The 23,794-nt window shown below is 39.1% G+C and overlaps 1 protein-coding gene across 1 annotated transcript in view; it reads right to left on the bottom strand.

The window, feature by feature from the left end:
- FTSHI1 (FtsH extracellular protease family) overlaps window positions 1–18,838 on the bottom strand; it is a 28,790-nt gene extending 9,952 nt beyond the window's left edge. The window contains exons 1-10 of the mRNA XM_088963130.1: window positions 17,889–18,838; window positions 17,699–17,783; window positions 16,345–16,779; window positions 16,180–16,233; window positions 16,014–16,079; window positions 15,114–15,209; window positions 14,902–15,030; window positions 12,918–12,970; window positions 2,356–2,551; window positions 854–968 (exon numbers count right to left, since the gene is read on the bottom strand). Coding sequence (XP_088819256.1) covers window positions 854–968; window positions 2,356–2,551; window positions 12,918–12,970; window positions 14,902–15,030; window positions 15,114–15,209; window positions 16,014–16,079; window positions 16,180–16,233; window positions 16,345–16,779; window positions 17,699–17,783; window positions 17,889–18,604 — 1,945 coding nt within the window. The 5' untranslated portion in view covers window positions 18,605–18,838. The remainder of the gene's footprint in view (window positions 1–853; window positions 969–2,355; window positions 2,552–12,917; window positions 12,971–14,901; window positions 15,031–15,113; window positions 15,210–16,013; window positions 16,080–16,179; window positions 16,234–16,344; window positions 16,780–17,698; window positions 17,784–17,888) is intronic.
- Window positions 18,839–23,794: the final 4,956 nt, after the last annotated feature.

Genomic DNA, 23,794 nt, shown 5'->3' with positions numbered 1-23,794 from the left:
TTCGGCTGCCACCACAAACCCAGAAAAACACCTTACTGCATTCGGTTGCCACCATAGATCTAGATATATCTTTTACCGCATTCGGCTACCACCACACCCTTCTTCTTGGTACAGCAACCAAGAGAGAAGAAAGAAAAAAAAGAGGGTTGAAAGTTGCACCCAGAAGAAGCACATGATAGAGTCGTCAATCAGAATAGTTTTTTTCAGAAAAGGAAAGAAAACCAAATCTGAGAAGGTTGTGCCCAGATCAGAGCTCTAATACCATGTGGTTCGATAGAACTAGAAGAGAGAAGAGAGAAGAGAGAAAAGAGAAATCTATTCAAAGTACTATAGCTGGCAGCGCCTAAGTTAGTAATTATACTTAGGGCGACAGCTCATAACTAATACAATGAGAAAAGACAAAAAAACCCTTACTAGGCCCAAGGCCTCTACACATTACAACACAGATGTTTGTTATTAACAGACGAATTTATACAGTTACTGGTCAAAATGACAATATAAGTGAAGAAAAATACTTTTAGCCTTTGTAGATCAGGCATACAAGCTGATTAATCATTTTTTGCAATTTATTATCCTAAGCGTTAAAAATGGTGCATTAACCTTAACAGCATAAATTTTTAAAGCCATTACTCAATGCTGGTGCCGGCTATTCAGGGTCTTGTGAAGGGTGGATTGGACATGAACTTAATCTCCAGCTCTCACATTAACAGCATTTTTTTGGAAACTATATCATGGTAATTTGTCTATAGCTGTTTACTAGGTACATAATGTTTTATTAGAAAAAGATTGCAACTCAACCTAACAAGATAGCACAAAATGAATTGAGGACATCCTCAAACAGAAAATAGCCTACCAGGTAAATTCTGTGCATAAGTACCCAGGTCAACAGACGGTGACATTTTCACTTTGCGGGCATGAACCTTCAAGATGTCCAACCTCCCTTTGGTTCCCGGAGGTCGGATTCTTATCTGTAAGAAGAATTTCAGAAACTGATCAATAGAAAGGAATACCAGAATGAGAGAACTGAAGCTGTCATTTGACAATTGTTATCATGACCACATAATGATGAAATTTTCAAATGGAGATAAAGCTACATTGGATTAAGAGAAGTGCAAATTCCTTTGCGGATGCACTAAACAAGGTGTGGGAATAGAGTGTCTTTTGTGGGCAATGTTGTAAACTGTATTTTGTTCTCAGGGAGGGTTAAGAGGTTTTACCCCTCCCCTTGTTCCTTTTTATCTCCTTCTCTTTTTTAATAAAAGTTCTCTTATTTATCAAAAAAAAAAGTGACATGTCCATTTTGAAAAACCTGGCAACAGGAATGGCCAGTTGAAAGTTGAGTTTGAAACAGAGAAGGAACCCTGGAGTTGCAGTTGCCCAAATCAGCACTGAAGTATGTTCCTTTTATACCTTGGGAAATCCAGCATTCCCATTTGCTAACAATAAAAAGGGGAAAATTACCAATGTTTGAATTACTACAAAAGTCAAGCTTGTTCTGTTTAAATCCATATCTATTGTTAAACTATTAGTGCTTCAATCATTTCTTACTACTTCTATCCATGTCCTTTTTGGGGTCTAAACCTAGCTCTTCTAGCCCCTTCCACTTGTAACAAATCACTCCTAACTGGAGCTCCTGTACTGTGTGTGCACTGTGTCAAAATGTCATTTAGAAAAGGGGAGCATTTTAATTTGAAACACCCCAATTTATTCATGAGAAGTCAAAGTGCCACCAATCTAATCATTATTCCCTACAAATCTACAGGCTCCATTTTGCATCAAAGACAGCTTCAAATGTGCAACATTTTGACATTTTCACCACACAGACTTGATAGAAATCATTATTCTATACAAATAGTTTTCTCCTATTTAAAATCTACACATTTTTTTGGAGGTAAAATAAAATCTAATTAAAAGGAAAAGAAATTACAATAAAGGTGAGCAACAGTCACCCAATAGAAGAGAAATAATAAACCACCTCCACAAACTCAAATTCTTAGGCCCGTACTTCACTTACCACCACAAACAACCAACACTCTCAACCATAAATATAGACATATGCTCAAACCCTGATAACCTTATAAAACAAAACAAACAGAAAAAAAAAAAAAAAAAAAAAAAACCAACCCCACTGATTCCATCTACAACCACTACACCCCCTACACATTGCTCACAGCTTTGTGGGGTTTTCCCCTTTTTAAATCTTTATGAGTTGTGTTGATCAATTATTATCACTACAAAGCCAGCATATGGTTAATGTAAAGTGAAATTGATGAAGAAACAATCTTAAGCTTGGGGAATGGCTAAAATCCATTATGCAAGAGCTGAAATGGACAGCACAATTTACCAGAAGCAAACCTTACGATCAAAACGACCTGGTCGAAGAAGTGCTGGATCTAACAAATCCATACGATTAGTAGCACCTAAGAATATAACACCTTTGCCAGTATCAAACCCATCAAGCTCTATTAGAAGCTGGTTCAGTGTAGTTTCTCTCTCTTGAGTAGCAGCATTATATAGGTAATTGGTGGATTCACTGAAAATTCCTTGTCGCCTGATCATTCCAAAAGAAAAACAATAATATTTTCCCAAGTTGAATAAAGATTGCTGTACTTTTGAACCGACAAATAAAACAAAATCTACTTTTTATATACCATAATCAAAATTACCATGACCATAGAAATTGAGAAAAAGAAGATTCAGGCAATTAATATAAAATACATGTTTTCTGACTACAAAAAGTAAGAAAGTGAGGTTTACTGGTTGGTTGTTAAATAAACTAAAAGGGGAACTTAGTAGAGGTGTACTCATTACTGTTTCAAAAAAGATGCAGATGAGGTTTACTATTTCGTACAATAGTTACAAAAAGGGATTTTAGTAGAGGCTTACTGATTGGTATAGAACAGAGGGCATAAACACCTCAGAACAAAGTTGTACTATATGCCTGTATGACATCATCAGCCTTGCACATCCCAATGGGTAAAATTTCCCCAGACTTGGGTTAACATGTCACTTAGTTGTTACACTAGTATAAACCCCCATCAATATGAATGAATAGGGCCATAAGCAATGGTGTAAGTTTTAAAAATCTCTATAAAAAAGAAGAATGGTTTTTGCACAAACTCAAAATAGGTTCACTATTTTATACATCTTTTGGGTGAGAAACATAGATTAGTTTCAACAAAAGAAATAAGGCAAGAGCTCCAAGCATAGAAAATGGAAAAAAAAGACCTAAGGGAATCTGACTCTTCCTCTGGGAAACAAAAAGGTCTAGAGGTTTGGCCACCACCTGTAGGTGGTTGTATGAAACTGAATTTTGATGGCAGCAATATGGGCAATCCGGGCCCCTCAGGCATTGGAGGGGTGATTAGGGATGAGAGTGGTGCTATTTGTGCCTTGTTTTTAGACCTGTTCATGGGCCGGGCCAGGCCGGGCTTTTACTCTTTGTAGAGAACACTGATGTGGGCCCCACAGCTACGTCCCACTGTGTTCGTAGGGTAGAAGGTGTTCTAGTCTTCCTAGGGTTAGCTGGTGGTCAGTTAGTTATTTCAGTTATTATTTATTTCAGTCTTATTTTGTTCTATTTGTTATGTAAATACTAAGGGCAGATCTGTCCTTTCCATGTAATGATCATAACCTATAAATACTAAATAAAGTGGCGGCAGCAGAACATTAAGCTTATGTTCCTCCTTTCAACTCTTGTGTTCTACTGCTCTCTCTTCTCTTTCTCCTCTCTTCTCTATACTTTTTCTTCTATTTTCGAACCTGAAATCCATTAGGGTTCAAGACTGATAGCAGTCCTGAACGTCTACTTGGTATCAAAGCTAGGGTTTCTCATGTGAGTCTAGTCCAGTCGACCACATGAGAACCATCTAAGGCTGGAAGTTGAGAAAGTAGAGTTCGTTGATTGATTCTTGGAGATCGCCAGAGGGTTTAGCAGTTGTTTGAAGATTTGCCACGGTTGCAGAGTGTTGGTGATCAGGAAGAATCAGAGAAGGCTAGGGTTCGGGTAACCTTGGAAGGCAGAGAACAGAATTCTCTTGTAAGTTTTTTATTTTCTGAGAGAAGTACTATCAGAGAAGATAGGCTGGACCTATCTAGAAAGGGTGGCCGAACCACTCTAGGGTTTTCTTCCTTCTATTCTCTAGGGTTTTGTCTTAACCCTGCGACAAACACTAATATTGGGCTGAACCTTGTGATCTACCTATGAAACTTTTCTTAAGTTCTCTCCTCAACATTGATCAGTTTTAGGTTTCATATTAACCCTTCTACAAGTCTTATCCGTACGGTACTGCCTGGAATGTGCGGCTGAGAATTTTCTTTTAAGGACTGATTAAAACCCTAATTCTGCTTCAGCATATCAGATTATTCTCCAAGCTGTTTTCAGATTTTTTTTTTTTTGGGGGGGGGGGGGGGCTTCGAACTCTTCTAAGGGGTGAAAACTGTACGGACTGTTGCTGTTGTGTTTGCTAATTGGTTTCAGATCAGACTTACACTTGTTTCATGCACATCTACAGTGAATGCAGATTGGTTCTATACTGATTTTGTGATTGTGGTTGATAGTCCAAGTGCTGTTTTTGACTGTAGTAACCCTAATTTTGAAACTACTGGTTCTTGACCGAAAATGGAGTTTAAGAATCAGGCAGAAGGCAGTTTTGGGAACAGCAGTTATGGTGGTGTTTCTGATACAGGTTTTCAGATTACAACCATAAGATTTGATGGATCAAACTATTTGGAATGGGCCCAATCAGCCATGATGGCTATTGGGGGAAGGGGTAAAGTAGAGTATCTCTTGGGAGATGTGAAAGAACCCTCCAAGGGAGACCCCATGTATACCAAGTGGGTCCAAGAAAACTACTTGGTTATAACATGGCTGTGTAATTCTATGCAGCCTCATATCAGCTGAAATTACTTGTGGGAAAAGACAGCCAAGGAGATATGGGATGTTATGAAAGAAACTTACTCCCAACCTCTTAATGTTTCCAGAGCATATGAATTGAAATGTGAAGTGAATACTCTTAAACAAGGAGAGAAACCGGTTTCGGTCTACTTCTCTACCTTGAAGTCCATGTGGCATGAGATTGATCACTTGGAGACTCTTGAGTGGGAGAGTCCCAAAGATGCACAGACCCATAGAAAGCACATCAAGACAAACAGGGTGTTTGAGTTTCTGGTAGGCCTGAATTCAGAGTATGATATTGTGCGGCAACAGATTTTGACCAGAGATAGTGTGACCCTCTCTCAGGCATACTCCTTAGTGCATAGTGAAGAGACAAGGAGGAAAGTCATGATGCAACCTCAGCCTCTTACACCGGCCCTTGTAGCTGTTAAACCCAAATCAGGGGGTGATTCAGAGAGGGATAGGAAGAAGGAAGATAAAAGGGATGTGGTATGTGAGCATTGTAAGAAACCTAAACATACAAAAGAAACATGTTGGAAGCTACATCCTCATTTGGTCCCAAAAAAGTTGAGAAGCAAGAAGGGTAATGCTCATGTGGTCGTGACTACTAATTCAGCATCCTCGTCTGGCACAAGAGGCACACCCTTAGAGACCTTAGCTGCAGTTTGGGCTGCTCTAATACAGTTGGAGAAGGAAGTTGGCAACTCAGCTCAGTCACCGTAGTCACCATCAGCCCCTGCCACATCTGCTTTCGCACATTCAGGTACTCGAGCCTCAGCCTACCATGCCTCGGCTCCAGGTACTACTGAACCCTGTTGGGTAATAGATTCAGGTGCATCCTACCATATGACTAGCTTGCCTTCATTGTTTACCACTTATCATTTATCATCTGGTAGGGATAAAGAATCTATTGTTGATGGCTCTCTTGTCCCCATTTCTGACAAGGGTGACATCAAACTGTCGGATACTATCTCCTTGTCTTCTGTCTTGCATGTTCCTAAACTTGATGCTAACCTTCTTTCAGTTAGTAGTATTACCAAGCATATGAACTGCTCAGTAACTTTCTTCCCTAACTGATGTGTTTTTCAGGACCTGAAGACGAAGAAGGTGATTGGGACTAGCCGTGAGACGAATGGGATTTATCTGCTCGGGGAGAGTTCTCGTCGGGAAGAGTCGGTGAATAAGAAGTCACTTGTTTCTCAGATTGTGAGTCCGGTTATGCCAAAAGCATAACCGATTGGGTCATTTATCTTTTCGGTCCTTAAAGAGTTTGTTCCCTACTTTGTTTGAGTCTGTTGAGTTGTCCCAGTTGAAATGTGAAAGTTGTGAGTTTGCTAAACATTGTAGAAACTCTTATTCATTGAGTAATAACACATCCCTTCTATGGGTGGGTACAGGTATTTTTTGTTATTTGTTGATGACCATACTCGATTTTCTTGTGTTTATCTTATGCGTTCACGAGATGAGATTCCCGCCCTGACCCAAAACTTCCACCAAATGATCCTAACCCAGTTTGATGCCAAGATCAAACTATTCGCTTCTAGGGTGATGCTATCCTCACGGCGGTATATCTTATTAATCGGGTTCCTTCCCGGGTTCTTGATATGAAACCTCCTTTTTCCCTTCTATACCCAAATGAGGAGTTGTTTATTGTTCCCCTTAAAACACTTGGTTGTACCTGTTTTGTTCAACTTCTCGGACCCCATCACTCCAAGTTCGAACCCAAGGCCTCCAAATGCATCTTTCTTGGTTATGCACAAACTCAAAAGGGTTATTGCTGCTATGATCCTGTCTCAGGGAAAAAGTTTGTCTCCATGGATGTCACTTTCTTTGAGGAGACACCCTACTATTCTCGGGTTTCTCCTCAGGGGGAGAGCAATGAGAGTGGGGATTTGGGTCCTTTTCTTCAGGGGGAGCGCAATGAGGGCAGGGTTAATACTTTTGGGGTTGTTCCTTTACCTATTCCATTGGGTGATGAGGGTTGCGGTAGTGAGGGTGGTCAGAGGGATCAAGAGTTGAGAGTCTATCACAAGCGATGCAGGCAGGTTGATCCCGGTCATCAGCAGTCCAGGCCAGCTCCAACCTCTTCTGCGGCTCCAAGTCCAAGTATTACAGTCCCAAGACCCACAAAGACTCCTTCCATTGTTGCCACTTCACCTCCTGCAGATGACCTTGACCTTCTCATTGCCATCCGTAAAGGAAAACGGCATTGCACCACATCTACAGCCCACTGCATTTCCCAGTTTTTATCCTATGATCGCCTATCTCCCTCCTACGGGTCCTATCTTACTTCCATTGCTAATATCCCTATTCCAAGAACAATGCAAGAAGCCCTATCAGTCCCAGAGTGGAGAGGTGCAATGCAAGTTGAAATGGATGCCTTGTTAAAAATAATACTTGGGAGCTAGTTGATCTGCCCAAAGGAAAGAAACCAGTTGGATGCAGATGAGTATTTACTGTGAAGCACAATGCGGATGGCTCCATTGAGAGGTACAAAGCTCGACTAGTTGCAAAAGGGTTCACCCAGACTTATGGTATAGATTACCTGGAGACATTTGCCCCGGTAGCCAAGATGACCACCATTCGAATTCTATTATCTCTTGCAACAAGCCACACTTGGCCTTTGTACCAAATGGACGTTAAAAATGTTTTTCTGAATGGAGACCTGCAGAAAAAGGTTTACATGCAGTTGCCTCCTGGATTCTATGATACAAAGACAGGTAAGAAGGTCTGCCGGCTCAATAAGGCATTGTATGGTTTGAAGCAGTCACCTAGAGCTTGGTTCGATAGATTTAGACTAACCCTTGGGAAATTCGGTTATGTACAGGCCCAGTCAGATCATACATTGTTCATCAAGAGGGTGGAGTCCTCTCTGACACTACTTGCAGTATATGTTGATGATATTGTGGTGACAGGAAATGACAGCCATGAGATTGAGTCCCTCAAACAGCTCCTTCATCAAGAGTTTGAGTTGAAAGATCTTGGTGCACTACGGTATTTTTTGGGTATTGAGGTTGCTAGATCTAAACAGGGGATCTTTGTCTCTTAGAGGAAATATGTTCTAGATCTGTTGGCGGAAACTGGAAAGTTAGGTGTCAAGCCTGCGAATACACCCATTGAACAGAACCACGGGATTAGTGCAGAGAGTGGGGAGCCTCTTGAAGACGAAGTTATGTTCCAGCGATTAGTGGGAAAGATCCTATATCTCTGCCTCACTCGGCCAGATATCAATTATGCAGTTAGTGTTGTTAGTCAGTACATGCATTCTCCTAGAACCACGCACCTTCTTGCAACAGAAAAAAATATTAGCATACTTGAAGAGATGCCTGGGTAGAAGTATATTGTTCAAGAACAATGACCACATGAAGGTGGAGGTCTATACGGATGCCAATTGGGCTGGGTGTGTTGATGACAGAAGGTCTACCTCTGGATATTGTGCCCTTGTGGGAGGTAACCTTGTCTCTTTGAGGAGTAAAAAACAGAATGTTGTCTCCCGATCTAGTGTTGAAGTTGAATACAGGTCAACGGCTAAGGGAGTGGCTGAAATTCTATGGCTGAGATCACTACTTGAGGAGTTGGGTATTGAGTATGAGAAGCCTCTGATGCTATATTGTGATAATCAAGCAGCTATTAATATAGCACACAATCTGGTGCAGCATGACAGAACTAAACATATTGAAGTTTATCGACATTTTGTATGAGAGAGGGTCTCATCACAAGAAGTGTCTCCCGTACATCACCTCCAACATGCAGCTAGCAGATAGCCTCACCAAAGTTGTACCAAGGAAGAAGCTAGAGGCGGATCTCTCCAAGTTGGGAATGATAAACATTTATTCCCAACTTGAGGGGGAGTGTAGAGAACACTGATATGGGCCCCACAGCTATGGTCCCACTGTGTTCGTAGGGTAGAAGGTGTTCTAGTCTTCCTAGTGTTAGCTGGTGGTCAGTTAGTTATTTCAGTTTATTTTGTTCTATTTGTTATGTAAATACTAAGGGCAGATCTCTCCTTTCCATGTAATGAGCATAACCTATAAATACTAAATAAAGTGGTAGCGGCAGAACATTAAGCTTCTATTCCTCCTTTCAACTCTTGTGTTCTACTGCTCTATCTTCTCTTTCTCCTCTCTTCTCTATACTTTTTCTTCTATTTTCGAACCTGAATCCATTAGGGTTCAAGACTGATAGCAGTCCTGAACGTCTACTCTCTTCATTAACAGAATTTTTTCAGGCCTGAGCCCGAGCCTAGCCCTCACAAAAAGCCCGAAGCCCGAACTAATAAAAGGCTCTGAACATTTCATGGATGAGATGGGAACGAGTAGTGGTCACCGCCGGAGACAGAGAAAGGAAGATAACGAGAGAAAGAGAGAGAGAGAGAGAGAGAGGGAACCTGATCAGTGGTCACAGCCAGAGAGAGAGGTCAATGCCTAAGTTCACCTCTAAGAGTGAGAACGGTGCCTAAGACTCTGAGAGTGAGAATGAGAAGACAAAACGATGAAAGGAGGGAAACTGGGAAAGGTTAGTCAAGTTGGGGAATAGGGATTTAGGGTTTAGAAACTAGTCGGGCCGAGCCGAGCTTTTTTGACAAATCCCGAGCCCAGCCCGAAAAATAATTGAGTCGGGCTTTTAGGCCCAAGGTCAAGCCTGTGGGCTAAAAATCATGTTCAAGCCCATCCGAGGGGCGGGCCGGGCCGTCAGGCTACCCGACCCATGAACAGGTCTGCTTGTTTTCAAGACCAATTGAGCAAGGTGTTTCAGTAAGAGAAGAATTCCTAGCAGCAGTTTTTGGGGTTGAGAAAGCCAAAAAATTGGAGTTGGTAGTTTGATCATTGAAGGTTTGGTCACCCCCTGTGGGTGGTTGGATGAAACTGAATTCTGATGGCAGCAATGTGGGCAATCCAGGCCCCTCAGGCATTGGAGGGGTGATTAGGGATGAGAGTGGTGATATTTGTGCCTTGTTTTCAGGACCATTTGAGCAAGGTGATTCGGTAAGAAAAGAATTTCTAGCAGCAGTTTTTGGGGTTGAGAAAGTCAAAGAATTGGGAGTTTGGCAGTTTGATCATTGAAGGTGATTCAAAGATTGTAGTGGGATGGCTGAGAAAAGGTGAGGGAATGATTTGGTAGCTTAGAAATGAGTTTGGCACTTCAAATGGCTTTCAAAAGATATGAATGTTCAAATAAGATGGGTTAGAAGATCTGATAAATAGTTTAGCAGAAAGTTTAGCCAAACAAGGGGTTTAAAGACAACATATGTACTAGGCACAATTGTAAAATAGTTGGGGGGCTAATTCTGTAATAGGTTTGCTAGTTTCTCACAACTTCTTGTTGTACTTCTTTTTATGAATGAATAGGCAATTTTATTAAAGAGAACAAACGAGAGTACAATCAGCCTTGAAGGAGGCACAAGGTGTTACCTCCCCTTTAGGGTGAGTACAAACCCAAGTCTTAACAAAAACAGAACGGAACTATAGATTAGCCCAATATAAAGAAGCCTGAGAAACCCCTTGTTTGGCAAGAGAGTCTGCCAAAGCATTTGCTGATATGCTAATGCACTGGAAATTGACTAACATATTCTTTGTGACCCATTTTACTTTTTTCAGGAGATCTCTGTAGCCCCAAACAGCACTGATCGGATTCAGCAGCCAGCCCACTACCACCTTGGAGTCACCTTCTACCAATAGGTTCTGCACCCCAAATTGGTTAGCAATTTGAAGGCCTTGTATAGATGCAAGTATTTCAGCCCTTGTTGAATCTCCAACTCCCACTGGACCTGAGAGTAAAGAGATAATGTTGCTGTCTTTGTCCCTCAAAACCCCTCTAACGCCTGAGGGCCCTAGGTTGTCTTGGCTGCTACCATCAAGGTTCAGCTTTACAACCCCTTCTGGAGGGGGTGTCTACCTTGTACTTTGTTCCTGCTATCCTTAATGAAATTCTGATTTTTCATGTTGCAAATCAGGAAAAACAAAAAACAAAAAAAAAAAGTCTCTCCGTCATTGCAGTATCATTCCAACTTACATGAAAAGATGTGGAACAAATCCCCTTGAATTCTTGGAGAATGGAAGACCAATAAGAAACAAAATAAGGGACCAAATATTGTTGAGCAATGAATTGACAGGATAAAAGTAATCTTTCTTTTCTTCCTAATAACCCAGCTAATAACTAGATGATCCATTTATTACTACTAGTATAGAATACGTTACGTCCCTTTCTAAAAGAAGGGTGTTAAAATGTTTCGCATCTCAAAATCTTAATATGATTGGGATCTGGTCTGTCTATCTCCAATTGAAATTGGGGTTGTTTGGCAAGTCTTTTTAAGTAGATCTTTTAGTAAACCCAGCAGACCAAAAAATGTGCCAAGCTTTTTGGAGTTCGTCTTTAAGGATCAAGACCATTTGGTAAGTACCCTTGTATACCAGACTGTTGAAAATGGAGTAGAAGGATATTTTGGGTGCAGAAAGACTGAAAGCTTCATTTGAAGCTTTTTTTTTATCAATAACACTATCTTCATTAAATTAAAAGAAAAGCGGGAATATGGATACAAAAGGGGAGATAAAATAACTTAGCTCCCCAAAAACAGAAAACAAAGGGAATGCAAAGAAGAAAGATTAAAAACTAGCCCAAAAAACAGACTCCCTATTCACTCCTTGCTTGGCCAACCCATCCGCAAATGAGTTGGCACTCCTCTACACCCAGCTGTACTGAATCTCAATGTCCCTACCCAGCCATAAGAACTGTTTTTTTTCATTGTTAAAGTTCCACAAACCACTGTCCTCTGTCTTCAACCAACTAACCACCACCTTCGAATCACCTTCCAGGATCAAACGGCTGATATTTAATTCCTTTGCTCTTTGAATTCCTTCAAGCGCTGCAAGGATCTCAACCCTAAGAGAGTCACCTTCACCAATAGGGCCAGAGAATAAAGCAGTAACAATCCCTTCCTCATTCCTGAAGACTCCTCCAATCCCAGAGGGCCCTGGATTCCTTACACTGTTGCCATCAAAATTCAGCTTTATAAAGCCCGAGGGGGGAGGGGACCAAAACAGACAAAGAATCCTCTTGCATCTAGCAATGGAAGCAATCTCTTTCCAGTTTCTTAGCAAGTCATCCACAAGAAAATCTGATTTTGTGCTGTTTTGGGCCTCCGTGGGCTTTTTGGGGAGTAGGTATTTCTGGCTTTCTGTATTTTATTGCTAAATGGGGAAAAAAAAAACAAATTGTGATCTTCTGAGCTTTGGAGAGCCCAAAAGACCTTGCAGGAAGACTTGGCAAACACCCCCTACAGCAATACTAATAATGGCAGCATTCCACTTTACCTCAAGAAGCCTATTTTCCAGTTTGTTTTCTCAAGGAATTCAGCTGAACTAGTACAAATTAAATCCAAACAACATCCAAGCAGTGTTTTAAAAGGCGTGGGAGGTGTATACTTGGAGGCACCCAAAACAACCCAACGCCTCTGGCATATGCCTCATGTGCAAGAGGCGTAAACCTCATATTCCTCTTTCATGAGGTGTGCAGAGGTGTTATGCATCATTATTCTTCTTAATATAAAAGATTTTTATTAAAAATAAAGAAAAATGAGATCCTCCTTCCTCTTCCTCCTCCTCCCCCTCCCTCTTCTTTCTCCTCATCCCCCTCATCTTAAGGAGGCATATGCCTCCTTGTGTTCAGGAGGCTTACGCCTCTTGTGTTCTGAACTACACTTCACGCCTCTAGGTAGTGGAAAGCCTCGCATCACACCTTCATGTTTTAAAACATTGCATCCAAGCACAAAGAAAAACACATGCACGCCATGAAAAACAATAATTTCAACATGGGGGCCTCTTCAACCTGAAGATCAGCCAGGAGACTTGATATCCAGAAGAGACGAATGAATCCTATCAGGACAAGACTTGAATTCAGAAGAGGAAAATGAACTCTTTCAGCACAAATAATATTCAGTACCACAATTATGGAGGTTTCACTAGCTGTAAAATAATTAGTATAGTGTCTGCTCACTAGGAGCAATTGATAATAGCAGCCATACCTAGTTGCCAATGCATCAATTTCATCAATAAAGATAACCGACGGTTTGTTTACCTGCATGAACAAATTATAAAACTCTTAAGTGATGTTTCAACGTAACTGCATCATGCACCAGGTGACCAATCAAATAAATATTTAACCTCTAAGATTTTAGAGTGCTGTACACTTTCATTACAATTAAAATCATGTATACAAGTCAATATTTAATTGGGCTCCTAAATATATCTAAAATGCATCTGAAATCACTAGCTGTAAGTTTGTTACATAGCTTACTTTTCAAACTACATAATGAACAAGTACAGTCAGACCTATGGACATCATAGAAACACCTAGGTAGTTCCAGATTTCTATTACCTGGGTGGTAGCCAATGCAGCAGTTGATGTTTAGAAGATATCTCTTGGGAAGAGAAATACGAAGTGCACAAATCTGTCTTGCAGTTGAAACTTGAAAACTATCCACATGAGGTATGCAGTCCTCCTTGGGTGGTGGCTTTCATGTGGACAGTATGATTGGACACCATATTAATGACCAACCGTTTTGGGTAAGGTTCCAAGGGGAGCCTAATGTACAATTTGTTGGGGTAGAAGGGAAAACTTTGGATGTTTGGAAAAATAAAACAGCCCAGGCTGTTTTGGGAGCCTCATGCACATGAACGATATCATAAGTGCAGGCAAAAGAATATCTACAATCAATATTCTTCTGGCTGTTATTTCCAAACAGCCAAAGTTATTCCAAAGTAGACAGTGTAGCTGTAGGTCTACCATCTCTTGCTCCCAAAGAGATGTATTCTTTTCCAAGTAGAAAGTTTCTTAGAGAACTTATCCAGAAGTTACATGATCTAGGATTACCTCCAGATAGCCAAGGTAAGTGAACAGCCAATCAGAAATTAGGCAATTCAATGGCTATTTTGCACAGATTAAGACTGGATAAATCTCTTAATTATAAAAGATTTATTGGTAGAAGAGGATTCAAGGGTAGTTGTGCAATTGTGCACTAGTTCAAAACCAATAGCAGTGTGTTTCTTGGACATGTAGCACATATTGAGAAAAACATTACAATTGGCTAGGGGGATTGCAGGCAACATTTATATGGACTTAAGAGATCAATCTATAGCTTAGCTGATACATTAGCTAGGCAGGGGTGAACAAATTTTTTTTGTATTTTTGGGGGTTCATCCATGAAAATTGATTGCAATTACAGTGTTTTGAAACATTCTTTTTCACACATCAGTAAAACTTATGGTCATTAATCAAACAAGAAAGGAAGAAAGAAAGAAAGAAATAGATTAGAGCACCCACAAGTACGATTGCATAAGCTAGATGCACTAAAAGAAAGTAGAAAACTATAAACCTTAAGCCATCAAAGGCAACCACAGCAGTTATTAGTTACCAGCATGAAAAAAGATATGCCAAATGAAGGGGCATGGGCATATGATTACCTATAGCATGTTGCCACAATCTCATGCTTTCTTAACAAAAAAGAAGAAACACTGATATAATAATTACACTCTACAGCACCAACATAAATGTAATGTATATATACTTGTATAGTACAAAACAGCATTAGGATAGATTATAATTATACTTGTATATATACTTGTATACTCTACAGCACCAACATAAACAATGGGATTACAATTATTCTCTGTAGTACTCACACGAAAATGAATCTAAAGTGTGAATACAGTACATAATTTCATTAGGATAGAACAGCACTTTTTTTTATTTATTGCTTATGCTTACATTATGTGTAATATCAGCATTAGTATGCAGTTCCAGTGACTTTGTTACTCAAACAAACAACCTTTCCTTGAAAGTGGAAACATATAAATGAAGAAAGTTAATGTTGTTTGACCTTTGATGCACAGGCAATACCAATTTATTCAAGATTAAACGTTGGAGCAAAGAAGTCAGCTAAACTAACCACAAATTGTGACAGTGAATGAGAAGGGTAAGACAAAATACTAAATGAAAACTAAAATCACCTTTGCTCTCTTAAACAGATCCCTTATACGGGCAGAACCAACACCAACTAAAACTTCAACAAATTCTGAGCCAGCCATTTGATAAAATGGAACACCAGCTTCACCAGCTATGGCTTTGGCCACCAAGGTCTGAAAACCATGAGAACAAAATAGTGAACCCACAGGATACAATTGGTAATAGACCTCACAATTCTTTCAAGAATGTAACCTACCTTTCCACATCCAGGAGGCCCCTCCAGAAGAACCCCATGAGGAGGTTTGATCCCCATCTTATCAAATAATTCTGGATTCTTCAAATACCTGACCAACTGCCCCACAGAATATGAATTACGACTTGTATTGCTTCATCTCACAGTAAATGCATGCATGAACATGGTGCAGATTGATTGGAAAATGAAATAGAAACGAAAGGACATAAAGAGATAAATAAAGTCAATCAGCATAATCACATCGCTGCAAACTTGCCAAACCAAAGGGACCTTTCACAATACAAAACTAAAAGATTGCTTCTTTAACCTTCAGGAAATAACAGATAAATAAAAAGTACCAAATGAAAAACTGTATAGCAATTTGACAAAGGCCTTCAACTTTGAAAACTCAAAAATTCTCTTTGATAAGTAACCATGCATTATGTTAATGGTTAGCATGACTCCTGCACAAGGATGACATGCACAACCAATCAAAAAATAATTAGTTCCCTGAGCATAATTCATGAGGATCTCAAAAAATATTTATGTTTCTCTACTCATGGTTATAACGGCAGATAAGCAACCATTGGAATTTTTTAATGTTTCAAAAAGGTAAGGTAATCTTTAATCAGTTACCAAAGATTTGTAACAACCACTACAATTGTTATAAATTTATGGGACATTCTCAAGCACGAGATGATTGGTTTAACTTTAACATAAGACCAGGCCTTTTCCACCTTGTGTTGACTGAGCATAATATATCTGCTCCTTATTTACTCTATGTTTTAACCTTTTTTTTTTTCAGCATGGTATGATTAACCATATAAGTGTGCACAAGTCAGTTATCGAAGCAATGTCCCATCCCTGTTAGCCAACATGTGACCTGTTCTAAGAACTCTCAAAAAAATACATATATATATATACCTCCTGGAGTTCCTCTACAGCTTCCTCAATCCCTGCCACATCACTAAAGCTGACTCCGGTTGAACCCTGAGGGAATATCATTGAGAGAAGGTATAAGCATTACAATTCCTGATTTATTATTAAAATGCCGAAGAATGTGCAAAGCATGTGAGGCATAAAAACTAACATCAACACGAGCTTGTGGTTTAGACTGTCCAAATTCAATGCCCTGCCATATATCCTGTTCAGGACACATTCACCATATATTAAAACATTATAACCAAATTTTGGTGCATAATTAAACTGATCAAAGAATATCGGTAAATCATGATTTTGTATGAAGCAGAGTTACCCATTTCCTAAAATTCTTTGGTCTTCTTGAAAGAGTAAACCGGACAAGAAGGACCATGGTCAAAAAAACAAGCATGATTGGTTTCAGCATCTCGAGACTGGATGATACACCACCAAAAGTGTAAAACTCTTTCAACTTTGAAATAATCCCTCCATCAGCAAAGACATCTACGGCATTATCCCAAATTCTCTCTGCAATACCAAAAACTAGACCTAGCACAAGCTTAAGAAATGGTTTTGTCAGAGGCCAAATGATATATACAGCCACCACAAACAGGAAACTGGTGACAGCAAATACTGCTGATGCCAGGAATCCTCCAACAACAACTGCAGCAGCAGCCATTAAAGCTGTCACCATCCCAAGCTCCACCATAATTCTGCTGGATATGGAAGACGCCACTGGATGAGGGTACTCTGGCAATTTTCCCACATAAGACTGCATGATAAGGATCAAATTTTAGAACAAGTAAATAAACAAGAAAAGGAAAGAAAAGAAGATGAAAAGAGAAATGTATATCAATTGAATAAGCATAGTGCACATGATGCAAACAGTATCTGCAAGAAATATAAAACAGAAAATAAAAAGCCTCTAATAATAAATCCTGGAAAAAAATCAATAAGCAATGCACAACTGGTAGCATAAGAAGACATGGTTTTAAATAACACTAATGTTAAGAAAATTAGAAGCTCAATGTGATGATTGCCAATGTTGACTGATTAGAACAAGACTTTCTATGTTTTACACCTTGTAATCATCATCACTATCATTATCATTATTTGTCTAGTTCCCGTGACTAGGATTGGTTGCAAAGATACTCTTTCTTACTTCCTACATTCCAGTTTATCTGTCTAGGTTTATATCTTCTTTTATAGACTGAATCTTCAAATCTTTCTTACTACCTGAATCAGATTCTTTTTGGAATCCCCCTGTATTTCTAGAACCTTCAATTCATGCAAAAAATCACTTTTCTTCAGAAGTTAGTCATTGGTTTTCAATTTTCACTTACCATGGCCAAACCATTTCAATGAACTCATTAACTCATTTCTATGATCCCATAGTTGCATCAAATAAATTCATATGTAATCCTTTAAGTCCTACGACCCCATCTATCTTTAACATTTTCATTTATGCTGCACGCCGACATTCATTTATCAATATATTGTTTCTTGACTTCCCTACATTCTACTTGGGAGAGAATGGTTCCCTTCAGTCATGCTTTGCATAGGGCACTCCTTTTCTGAGCTTGTCCTGTTTTCCCCTTCTTACTTTATCACCCAGCTTCCATTAGCTTGCACAAATGCATAAAGTAAACTTTGTAAGCTTTGACGGGCAAAGTAACAAAATCATTGATTACCGTACTGTGAGTCTCGATTTCATATTGAGGACCTCTGTACTCCTCCAATACAATCCTTGCTTGATTCTCACTTAATTTCAATGCCCTATTGGTATATGGAAGATATAAAAAGATTGATGAATATGTAAAAAAGCAAATATAGCACTGTATAAGGAAAATTAATAAAAATAATAAGTAAATTGATACTTGCCACTTGGTTCGTTGCAAACTCTTGTCGCCGGGAATTTCTTTCAGATTCACGACGAAATCACGGTACCCGTAATCATTGGAAACAAGTGCTTTGGAGGTTAATAATTCAACCTTATTGTTCGCCATGGCCTTCATAAAATCTTCAAAACTCATCTTCGGAAGCTCCTCTAAATTCCTGTCGAACTCCTCTTCCTCAGATAGAGTGGCTTTGAATACTGCTTCAGGAACATAAAGCTTCCCTTTGTACTCCCTTAGTATATCCTTGAGATATACGGGTTCTGATGATTCTTCCTTCTTACCGCCAACTTCATCTCCCTGCTTCCCGAACCTCGATTTCTGATACAAGAGTTTCGCAACTCCAAATATCCCATCGACACCTTTACTCAAATTCTGCTTTTCTTTAAGGGTGTAAAAATTGTTACCAACAAGAAACCTGGGTTCTACCTGGCTAGGGTTTTCTTTCAAAACCCTTGTTACAAAATCATCTCGACTACTACTATCTGTCTGCGACACTGACTCCGAGTCCGATTTCCTAAAAACAGCATACGAACGAGAATTAAACCTCGTATAAAGCCTTGTTCTTCCAATGTTTCTACCGGAGCCCAACCGTTTCGGGCGCCCACGAAAGGAAATCGAGGTTATCTGCAACGTCTGAAAGTTGCCGTTGCATTGGGAATAAAAAATCTTAGCCGATAACGGATTCTGACACGCGTTCATCGTTGGAATAATGGCACTGAGTTCATCAAATTGGGGTTTTAGACGCTAAGAACTCAGCATTTTATTTGAGGGTTTGCTTGGGTACCAGATAGTTGGGATGAGAAACGAGATTATGAGAACAGAAGGAGGAAGGAGTACTGAGAACTGAGAAATGGATGTTCTCTCAGAACTGCTTCTCCCTCCCGTTTATCCTATTTTTTTAAGCGGGGCTCGGGCCTGTGACATTTTGTAGCCGATTCCTGATTGTGTGATCCCCAAACATTTTGGCTCTTTTGCCTTTGAACTCGACGGAATTCAATTCCTTCGAGTTCACACATTTATGCGCGCAATGCGCTACGTCTACTCATTCTAACCTGAGCTCCCGTAACTTTTGTTTTTCGACAATGAGATGATGAATACCACCTGTACTTCGTCTCGTCTGCCTTGAACTCGATTGAAAATTCCTCAATTCCTTCGAGTTCACGCTTTTACGCGCCACGTAAATTTAGCCACCTAACATTACTAATAGCTTTCAAATCCTAGTACTAGATGATGGAAATTCAGACCCAATCGAAGTAGGTAAGATGATCCACTCCCTTTATATCTTTGTGATGTATGAGGAGGCATTGACTATAACGAGATACATTCAAAATAATTATTGATGATGGCAGATTTAGCCCTTCACGTGTCTAGCGATATACCTCAACGGACATAATGAAGACCCGGCTAGCGATCTACCTTTGTCGATTTAGGGCCCGTTTGGCATGTCTGTCTATGCAATCTTTCGGCTGTCAAGCCAAGAAGACCAATTTTCGGCCTATTTCCATTTGGCACGTAGAGGATCTAGCTGCCAAAAAACGGAACATCGAAAAGACACGAAAAGCCCATTTTGGGCTGATTTCAGAAAGCCCAAATGAAGCTTCTTGCGTCTTTCGCATTTTATTCTCATGCAAAAAGACACGAAAAGGCACACGGAAATGTGTGTGTTTGCCAAACGTGCTTCGGGCTGCTCAGATCTTCATGCAAAAGCTCAATGCTTCTTTTGACTGTTAGAGCTACTAGAAGATCTTCCCAAAAAGACGCACCAAACGGGCCCTTAATGGAGACCCAGTTGGCGACCTACCTCCACCGACCTACTGGAGACCTGGTGATCTACTTCTGCTGACCTACTAGAGACCTAGCAACCTATCTCCACCAACCTAACGACCTACCTCTACCGACCTAGCAACCTAATGGAGACCCAACCGGTGGCCTCATACACAAATTGGTAAAGCAACTAGCAGCATACCTCGTATAGGGTCAACCTATAATACCTTGTCGTTATCGGTCCAAGGGACCTCAGTGTGAGGAGCAACCTCCTCGAGAACTTGCCGACCTGACTGAGGTCCAAGTAGCAACCTACAGGACGTGCTTGCCAACCTCTTCCTTAAGCAAGTTATTGTTTTCCAACTTCTCCTGGACCACAATGCTCGACCATTACACCCATTTTTCCATATCATTTGCATCAGAGTTAATTGAACATGCTCTATCCCTCTCCTCCGAACATAGCGGAAACAGTTTCCTGGGAATCTCAGATGCGTTACATGAAGCTCCTAGTTTCTTATGCCTATACAAAGGTCTCATTTCCAACCTCATGAGGTATGTGCAATTTAGCTCTTACAGCTCTCTACTTCTTTCGCTTTTAGCTCTCTTAAAAGTCTTTAATTTGTTGACTTAAGCATCGGTTTTTCCACCCCAAGTAAAGCAGCACAGGCACTCTGGCACTCTCTCTGCAGGTCGTCTCAATAAACTATACAGCTCGTCATTATTCAACTCAACATCCGAGTCACCTACCAGTAGGGAGCTGCCAGATCGCGCATCATCAACTATGAAAGTGGAAACAATTGGCTAGGACTAGGAGACATAAAAAATTGCCCTTTGGTCCCCTTGCTCCAATTTCATGATGTGTGGGAGGCATGGCTACCTCGAAAATCAAGGATATCTTTGATAATAACTGTTGCATCAGAACAACCTACAATTTATCAAAAATCGACAACTATATTGTCCAGTAATCTTACCCATTTATAAAAAAAGAAGAAAATAGATGAATCGTTCAATACTCTAATTTCATTTTTCCAATCCTATCCTTTTAAAATGCCTAAAGGGAATGGAACAAGTAGAGTAGTTGATATCCCAATATTACCCTTACGCTACAAATGTTTGGGAGAATGGGACAAGTAGAGTAGTCGATATTCCAATATTACCCCTATTACCCCTAGGCTACAAATGTTTGGGCGAACACCCTGATTTGTCCCATTCGTAATAGTTGAGAAAATTGTTACCAACATTCAAAAATAGGAAGTATCTTATCCATTTGATGAATGGTTTCCCACCCCTCTACAAGGCTGCAAATGCAAATTGTCTTATTGGGTGAGCATCATGTTATTGGCGTTGGAAAAAGGCTTCTCCATTTGATGAACGATTTTGGTGCTAAAAGGCGAATGAGAGAAAGGTAGTAGAAGTGTTTCGTCATTGATACTTGTCACATATGGAACTCCAAATGTTTAGTTTCTTTGATTTCAAAGATAATCAGAGTTATTGCATTAATGGGAAGAATACTGAATCGGAATGCATGCCACCGAAATACTTCTCAATAATGTCAGGATTTTCCCCATCTCAGTGGTACTTTCTAACCTTTGTTTTTTCTCATATATCTTTTTAAGTTTAGGTTTTATAAATAGATTTCCTATTTTGTGTTTTTTGTTCTAATTTTTTGTGATTATTGTTTTGGTAATTTATTTTACTGTTTTGGTTTACCAATAGATTTTTATTGATAAAGTATAGGTTTTTAGTTCATCAACATCGAAACATATTCAAAGAGGGTTAAAATCAATATTAGTTTCGGTGCTTCAACTTATCGTAGTTTTTCAATATTTAGGGTTTTTTAGCTTGGACCTCCCAACAGTGTAGTTTGGTGCAACATAATGATAGGTAACAATTTTTAGCAGCAAGTGGGAAATTTCAAAAATTCTTACTTTTTTTTTTCTCCACTATAACTTAAGTTTCTTATGTTTCTTTTTCTTTTTCTCTTGTGAAAATCTTAAAATTTTGAGATTTCATACTCTTTTTTTATAACATCAAAATACTTTATAGAACTGTGACTAAAATAATAACTAAAGTTACAAGTCATTCTCATATATCTTTTAGGTTTTTATTGAATGTAACTGCATTACTCAATTGATTTTATTCAGGTTTTATAAATAGATTTCCTATTTTGTGTTTTTTGTTCCTATTTTTTGTGATTAAATTAAATAAATTGTTTTGTTTTGGTTATTAGCAATAGATTATTGAATCATGAATGGAATTTTGATTGTTTTGGTTTAACAATAGATTTTTATTGAATAGGTATAGGTTTTTTAGTTCATCAACACCGAAACATATTCAAATAGGGTTAAAATCAAACAATTAATATGAAGTATTTTGATGTGGCCAGTCCCTTGATCTGCATAAAGAAAAATAAAATAGGAAAAGTTCTTTCAAATACACTTAAAATTAACCAAGTTATACTACTTTTCTATTCATTATAGTTGATGTGGGATGGACCAGAAAAGAAAGGAGAAATAAGATAAAAATAACTTCGGAATTAGTACCTGAACTTATCCAACAGCTAATAGTTATAGGAACTATTGGAAAAGAAGTTCTTTTAGCTACATTTAAATTAACCAAGTTATACTACTTTTCTATTCATCATAGTTAACGTGGGATGGACCTAAAAAATAAAAAGATAAAAATAACCTAGGAATTAGCACATGAACTTATCAAGCAACTAATAGTTGTAGGAACTATCTGGAGTTAGCACCAAGAACTTCTTGAAGGAATCAATGCCATCAAGAAAATTAGATAATTTCAATAGTAGAAGTAGAAAGTTCGAAATTTATTATTTGATGTCAAAAATGAGGATGCCTTATATATCTATATACATGTCATTGTCCATATGTTTGTACCTTTTTACATGATGAATGCATTCTTCCATGTGAAGCATCTGTCCTGTGTACAATTTTGTTCTTTCATCTGGCTCTCTCAATGTACAAACAAGTGATGTAGTATGAGGTGGGGTTTCTACAAATTCAGTGATGGGCTTTGTGGGGTGAAGGAGGGGCTTTGGGTGATTCAGGATGAAGAATAGGGATGGAGAAGCATGTGGAGTGTGGACAGCTTGCTATCCACAAAAGAATGAACCAAAAAATAGAAATAAAGATAAGAGCTCTTGCTGTAATGACAAACAACATAGAGAAAAACTACTTAGAGAATAAATAGTTGAGATAGAAGAAAAAGAAAAAAAAATTAAGGAAACAACCATAATTCACTAAACCAGACTTTATTTACTCTATTTATGAACTCATCATAAGAACTTGGATGTCCCTTTAGGCTCCAATTTGAACTCAAAAGTTGACCCAAGACAACTTTCAGTGCTTTAAAACAAAACAAACCCATGGATAACCCAACCCATAAGGACATTCAAATAAGGACTCTTAACTCTTAAAGTAACTCAAATAATGCATTCCTAGTCCAACTAAAACTAACTTAATGTAAAGAAACACAAAATTACTACAAATGGTACATCCACAAGAAAAATAGTTAAGGATGTTAAACATTTGGAGCATTGTTTTTCCATACAACTATAGCTTGAACTATAATTGATATGTGATATTAAATGAGCCCACTTAGGATCCAACGCATAAATGCAAACCAAAACTTGCAAAAATGACTCAACTGTTAGACAGTTTTGTATGCCCTTAGCTTTAAACTGATTTGACGTACTTTTGACATTTAGTATAAATAAATAAAGTGCATGCTTGATTTATGTTGTTTGGTTTGATTCAGTGTAAGACCCTAAAACTGTACACTTATTGAGACTCGTGTTAGTTTTAAATGTTCATATCCATTGGATAAGTCTGGGGAGATTTATCCAGCCAAGGCTGATACTGGTGTGCCGCCAAGTGTTGGGATGGCCTATCTCGGCCACCAGGGTAAGACCCAAGGCACATGCAGTGTGGGAATGCTTGAATCCTTGAACTGGACCAGATTTCCAGTATTGCCCTGGACCTTGAAAATAGATGGGGCCCTGACCCCTAGACTCGATTATGATACTTCAGTAGGTATCGGATCAGATTGTCTTTGATATGCCAATCAGTGAGATCCTTAGCGGGGGTCAAAACCAGGGCATGTTGG

Source organism: Nelumbo lutea, chromosome 1 (assembly GCF_056320005.1).
Source record: "Nelumbo lutea isolate HS-2025 chromosome 1, American lotus-T2T, whole genome shotgun sequence".
Taxonomy (NCBI): domain Eukaryota; kingdom Viridiplantae; phylum Streptophyta; class Magnoliopsida; order Proteales; family Nelumbonaceae; genus Nelumbo; species Nelumbo lutea.
This window is presented reverse-complemented; position numbering and strand designations above follow the sequence as displayed.